General features: G+C 34.0%; 1 protein-coding gene across 1 annotated transcript in view; it reads right to left on the reverse strand.

Moving 5' to 3' along the window:
• LOC106785785 (titin-like) overlaps window positions 1-6,290 on the reverse strand; it is a gene marked incomplete in the record, with an annotated part of 84,195 nt that overhangs the window by 3,602 nt on the left and 74,303 nt on the right. Inside the window, 2 exon segments of the mRNA XM_014746509.1 lie at window positions 1-3,599; window positions 3,709-3,734. Of these exon segments, the coding sequence (XP_014601995.1) occupies window positions 1-3,599; window positions 3,709-3,734 (3,625 nt within the window).

The raw sequence follows: 6,290 nt of genomic DNA on the forward strand, positions 1-6,290 counted from the left end.
TTTTCTTCCTCCGGAACAACAGGTTTCTCAATCGTTACCTCTTCGGGTACTTCTTCTGTAGGTTTCTTTTTCGGTTTCTTTTCTTTCTTTTTAGGCCTTACTGTAACTTCTTCTATCTCATCTTTCGGAACTTTTGGAACTTCTTCCTCTTCTTTTTCGGGGAATTCTTCTGTACCCTCATCTTCTGGTTTGTCTTTCTTCCATCCCTTTAGTTTTATTGTTTCTGGTTCTTCTTCCGGTTTTTCTTTCTGCGGTATTCTAAACTTAACCTCAGGTTCTTCTTCTGGCTCCGGAGATTTTGGTTTACCCGGAATAATTGGAACTTCTTCGATTTCTTGATCAGGTTTCTTTCGTTTCTCTTTAACGTATGGTTTCGGTTTCGGTTCTGGTTTTGGTTCTTCCGGTTTTTCAATTTCTTCTGGTACATATTTTTCGAGCTCCGGTCTATCAAATTCGGTAGGTTTGAAATCTTCGTGTTCAAGTTTTACTTTAGGCTTTCGTTTCTTTTCTTTAGGTTCTTCCTTTTCTTCGACCTCTTTTACAGGCTTCTTTGGAGTCTCTTCGGTTTCTTCCACTTCTTTCGTGGGTATTTTCTTTAATTTAATCTCTTCAGGTTGTGGTTCTTCCTGTTCAGGAACTTTACCTTTCTGTTTGACCAATTTCTGTGGTTTCTCCGGTTCTTCTTTCTTCTTTTTCGGTTTACGTTCATATATTGATTTATCTTCTATTTCCTCTAAAGGAATTTCTTTCAATTTCTCGAATTCCTTATCCAACTTCTCAAGTTCTGTAATCTCTTTTTCCGGTAATTTGGTCTTCTTAAACTTTTTCTTCAATACCTTCATTGCTTCTTCCACGTTTCTGGATAGAATACCAACTTGAATAGGATTTTCTTCAAGTTCCGTGATCTGTGGTTTCTGTAATTCTGGTGGATAATCGCCAATAAATGTGATTCTACTGCGTAATAATATTTTCGGTATTTTTGCAACTTCAGCTTCCTTTTTCTTCGGTGTTATTACTTTCTTCAATTTAATTGAACCAAATTGTACTGCATCTTGAGGTTCTGTAAACTTCAATTTCGTTGCTTTAATTTCTTTCCTTTCTATCTTTTGTGGTTCTAATTTTTGGAGTTCTGGAGCTAACGGTTTCTTCTCCTTCTTCTTTTTCGTTGGTTCCCATTGTATCTTTTCTGGCATTGGTTCCAACACAGGTCTCTCATATTCTGGCTCAACCCACTCTTCTATTTCATCTTTCTTAGGAACCTTCTTTTTCTTCTTTTTAGGAACAGGCTTTTCCTTTACTTCTTCTGGTACAGGCTTTTCTTCCTCTTTCTTAATCTCTTCTGGTTTCTCTGGTTGAATCGTTTCCTCTTTGTCAACTGGTTTAGGAACGTCTTCTTGGATCGGTTTTTCATCCGGCTTACTTATTCGTTTTTTCTTTAATTTTTCAGTAGGTTTAATTTCAGGTTTCTCTTCGACTTTTGGAACTTCTTCAATCTCTACTGGCTTTTCTTCCTTTATTTCTTCAACTATTTCTGGTTTAGGTTTTTCTTCCTTGATTTCTTCAACTATTTCTGGTTTAGGTTTTTCTTCCTTTATTTCTTCAACTATTTCTGGCTTTGGTTTTTCTTCCTTTGGTTTCTTTTTAGGTGCCTTTTTAACAGACACCTGTGTTACTTCAGGCTTTTCTTCTGGTTTTTCTTCGATTGGAATTCCTTTTTCTTTCTTCGGTATATCTTCCGTTGGTATTTCACTCGTCATCATATCTGTAATAACTTCAGTCGTTTGAATACCTTCTTGCGTTACGATAGTTGTCTTTTGTTGTTCCGTAATTTGTTCATCTATTTTAAGTTCTTCAACGATATCCTCTCGTTGTTCTTCCTCCTGTTTTTTGGGGAATTTCTGTACACGCGTTTTTGTTACTTTAATTTTTTCCTCTTTCTTCGTTATCGGACGAGCCTGATCCGTTGGCGTTTTATCTTCTGGTAATTCTTGCGAAATTATTTCCGTTATTACTTCAGTTACTTCAATACCTTCTTTAGGAATTACCTCGGCAGCTGCTTTTTCTGGTTTACCTTTTTTCAACTGAATTTCTTCAATTATTTCTTCAGGTTTTTCCTCTTCCTTTTCAACAGCTTTCCTTTCATCAAACGTAACCTTTTTCTTAGGAATTTCATCTTTTACCTTTTCAGGTTTTTCTTTAACTTCTTGTTTCTTTGGTGCTTTTTTAATCGAAACCTTAGTAGTCTTTGGTGTTTCTTTTTCCTCTTCTTCAACAACAATAGCTTTTTCTTCCTTCGGTTTTTCCGTTTCAAGAGATATTTCGGTAATTTCTGTTATTTCTTCTTCTTTCGTTTCCTTCGGAGCCTTCATTACTACGACCTGATCCTTTGTAATCTTTTCTTCGATAGTTTCTTTCGGTTTGGCAACATCTTTCTTGACTTTTAATTCTGGAATTAATTCAGTAGTATCTTCCGATATTATTTCGGTTATTTCTACACCCTCTTCCGTTGTAACAGTAGGTGTTACTTTTTTCTTTTCCGGTTTTTTCGAAATTATTTCTTCGACCAGTTCCTCGACCACCTGTTCTTCTACATCATCAGCTTTCTTCTTTTTCTTTGGTGCTTTTTTAACGGTGACATCGATTACTTTGACTTTTTCTTCTTCGAGTTCGGTTCTCGTTGCTTCCTCCGGTGAAATTATTTCCCGTTTAGGCAATTCATCCGTATAAGATCCCGTTATTATTTCTGTTATTTGTATACCTTCCCTCAAAACAATTTCTTCCAATGCTTCAGCAGTAATTGGTTTTTCAATAACGATCTCTTCGATACGTTCATCAGGCATTCCAGATTCCGTGATCGTACTCTTTTTCTTTTTGATGACTTTTTTCGATGGCGTTTCAATGATCTCAACTATTTGCTGATCTTTCATAATTTTACCTTCGTCGGATGTTTTTTCTATTATTTCTTGCGTAACAATTGCAACAGTTTCATCCTTCTTCGTTGGTTTTTTCTTTTTAATTATTTTTCGCGTAGGCGTCTCGATTACTTCAATTATTTCTTCTACTTTTTCTTCTTCAACGATTGGTTTAGCCTTTTCCAGTTTTGGTTTTTCAATAACAAATTCTTCTATCAATTCTTCCGGAACACCGTCATCCTTGACAACGGTTGTTTTCTTTCTAATAATTTTCTTCGATGGTGTTTCTACAATTTCAACGGAACTCGTCTTTTCTATACTAGATATCTTTTCCAATGATGGTTTTTCTATGATCTTTTCGATTATTTCTTCTTCCTTTTCTTTTGTTTTAGGTTTCATTTTCTTTCTTATTACTTTACGCGTTGGAGTTTCTATTATTTCTTCTTCTTCTTCTATTATAATTGTTTCTTCTTCGATTCTAGGAGTTTCTATTTTAATTTCGGTAATTTGTACTTCTTCTTCTTCTTTTTCATCGGTGATTGGTCGAACTTTTTCTTTCCTTGGTTTTTCTATTATCAATTCTTCAACTATTTCCTCAGTTACCTCGTCGATTATTTTCTGTGGCTTTTTCTTCTTTTTAATAATCTTTTTGGTAGGAGTTTCTTCGATAATTTCCTCTTGAATTTCCTGTTATTTTGACAAGAGTTTAATTATAACATTAATATCGTTTATAAATATAAAAAGAAATATATTATAATGATTATTTGTTTTTATATTATATCAATTGATATCTCACCTCTTCCGTTGTCTTCTCTACGATATCTGTAAAAGTAGAAGTAATTATATTAATGTATGTAATAATTATTAAAACAATTTAAATGCGGTAACTTTAGTCTGTAAACATTTTAATGCAATGATTTTTAAACGTAAGTTATTATATCGTTATGGATATTTTTTTTTTTTTTTCTTTTCCATTTTTCACTCCTAACGCGTAATTGTATTAAAATAAATATTGTGTTTTATCTGTAAATATATTTATACTAATTTAAAAAAATTTAACGCGTTTGTTTTTAATAATAATAATAATAATTATATTAATATTTAAAATATATTACCGATAGAACCAATCCTAGATAAATTTCATCCTATATATATATATACATTGTCTGTATGAATGAATAAGGTGGGGTAAATAGTGTTAATTGAAGTATATTTGTGTCAATGTTCTTTTCTTTTCTTTTTTTTTTTTTTTATATAATATATATATTTATATATAGCTTTTTAGGGTTGACAATAGTATTACGTGAAAATAAGCTTACCTCCTGATATGATTTCATCAGTTTTAGGTTTTAACGGTCTTGTGTGTTTTGGCTTATCGTGTGTTTCTGGTGTAGTGTCTTCGATATCATCAGTTAAAGCTGTTAAGAGTGATACAGTTTTGTCTTTATTTAACGTGTCTTTATGTTCCAGTAAAGTGATGGTATCCATAACTTCCATTATTTCATCCTTACCTAATGGGACGCCATTTACTTTATCTGGTTTCTCTGAATCGTCAACCTTTTTCTTTTTCTTCCTTACCACTACCTTATCTACAATTTCTTCTGTAATTATATCTTCTTCCACTTGTTCAATATCTTCAGGTTTTTCTTCCTCGGTAGGAATTTTCTCTACCGTAACAACCGATTCTTCTGGGACAGCTTTTTTCTTAGGTTTTTTCAATTTAGTTTTACGTATCGTAACATCTTCTTCCGTCTCATCTTTCGGAATTTTTGGAATTTCTTCCTTTTCTTTTTCAGGGAATTCTTCTGTACCCTCATCTTCTGGTTTGCCTTTTTTCCAGCCTTTTAATTTTATCTTTTCCGGTTCTTCTTCCGGTTTATCTTTTTGCGGTATTCTAAATTTCACCTCAGGTTCTTCTTCCGGTTCCGGAGATTTTGGTTTACCCGGAATAATTGGAACTTCTTCGATTTCTTGATCAGGTTTCTTTCGTTTCTCTTTAACGTATGGTTTCGGTTTCGGTTCTGGTTTTGGTTCTTCCGGTTTTTCAATTTCTTCTGGTACATACTTTTCAAGCTCCGGTCTATCAAAATCGGTAGGTTTGAAATCTTCATGTTCGAGTTTTACTTTAGGCTTTCGTTTCTTTTCTTTAGGTTCTTCCTTTTCTTCGACCTCTTTTACAGGTTTCTTTGGAGTTTCTTCGGTTTCTTCCACTTCTTTCGTGGGTATTTTCTTTAATTTAATCTCTTCAGGTTGTGGTTCTTCCTGTTCAGGAACCTTGCCTTTCTGTTTGACCAATTTCTGTGGTTTCTTGGGTTCTTCCTTCTTCTTTTTCGGTTTACGTTCATATATTGATTTATCTTCTATTTCCTCTAAAGGAATTTCCTTCAATTTCTCGAATTCCTTATCCAATTTCTCAAGTTCTGTAATCTCTTTTTCCGGTAATTTGGTCTTCTTAATCTTTTTCTTCAATACCTTCATCGCTTCTTCCGCGTTTCTGGATAGAATACCAACTTGAACAGGATTTTCTTCAAGTTCCGTGATCTGTGGTTTCTGCATTTTTGGTGGGAAATCATCAATAAATGTGATTCTACTGCGTAATAATATTTTTGGTAATTTTGCAATATCAGTTTCCTTTTTCTTCGGTGTCTTTACTTTCTTTAATTTAATTGAACCAAATTGTACAGCTTCTTGAGGTTCTGCGAACTTCAATTTCGTTGCTTTCATTTCTTTCCTTTCTATCTTTTGTGGTACTAATTTCTGGAGTTCTGGAGCTAATGGTTTCTTCTCCTTCTTCTTTTTCGTTGGTTCCCATTGTATCTTTTCTGGCATTGGTTCCAACACAGGTCTCTCATACTCTGGCTCAACCCACTCTTCTATTTCATCTTTCTTAGGAACCTTCTTTTTCTTCTTTTTCGGAATAGGCTTTTCCTTTACTTCTTCTGGTACAGGCTTTTCTTCCTCTTTCTTAATCTCTTCTGGTTTCTCTGGTTGAATCGTTGCTTCTTCTGGACTTTCTTCTCGGGAAGAAACTTTTTCTAACGATACTTCTTCAGGAGATTCTTCTGGTACAGCTTTTTTCTTTGGTTTTTTCAATTTCTTTTTACGTATCGTTACATCTTCATCCGTTTCATCTTTCGGAATTTCAAGAGGAGCTTCACCTTCTATACTTGGGAATTTGTCGACACCTTCGTCTTCCGGTTTTGGCTTTTTCCAGCCTTTTAATTTTATAGTTTCAGGTTCTTCTTTTGGTTTATCTTTCTGCGGTATTCTAAACTTCACTTCGGGTTCTTCTTCCGGTTCCGGAGATTTTGGTTTACCCGGAATAATTGGAACTTCTTCGATTTCTTGATCAGGTTTCTTTCGTTTCTCTTTAACGTA

This window comes from Polistes canadensis, unplaced genomic scaffold (genome assembly GCF_001313835.1).
Source record: "Polistes canadensis isolate GaletaPanama2010 unplaced genomic scaffold, ASM131383v1 scaffold_57, whole genome shotgun sequence".
NCBI lineage: Eukaryota > Metazoa > Arthropoda > Insecta > Hymenoptera > Vespidae > Polistes > Polistes canadensis.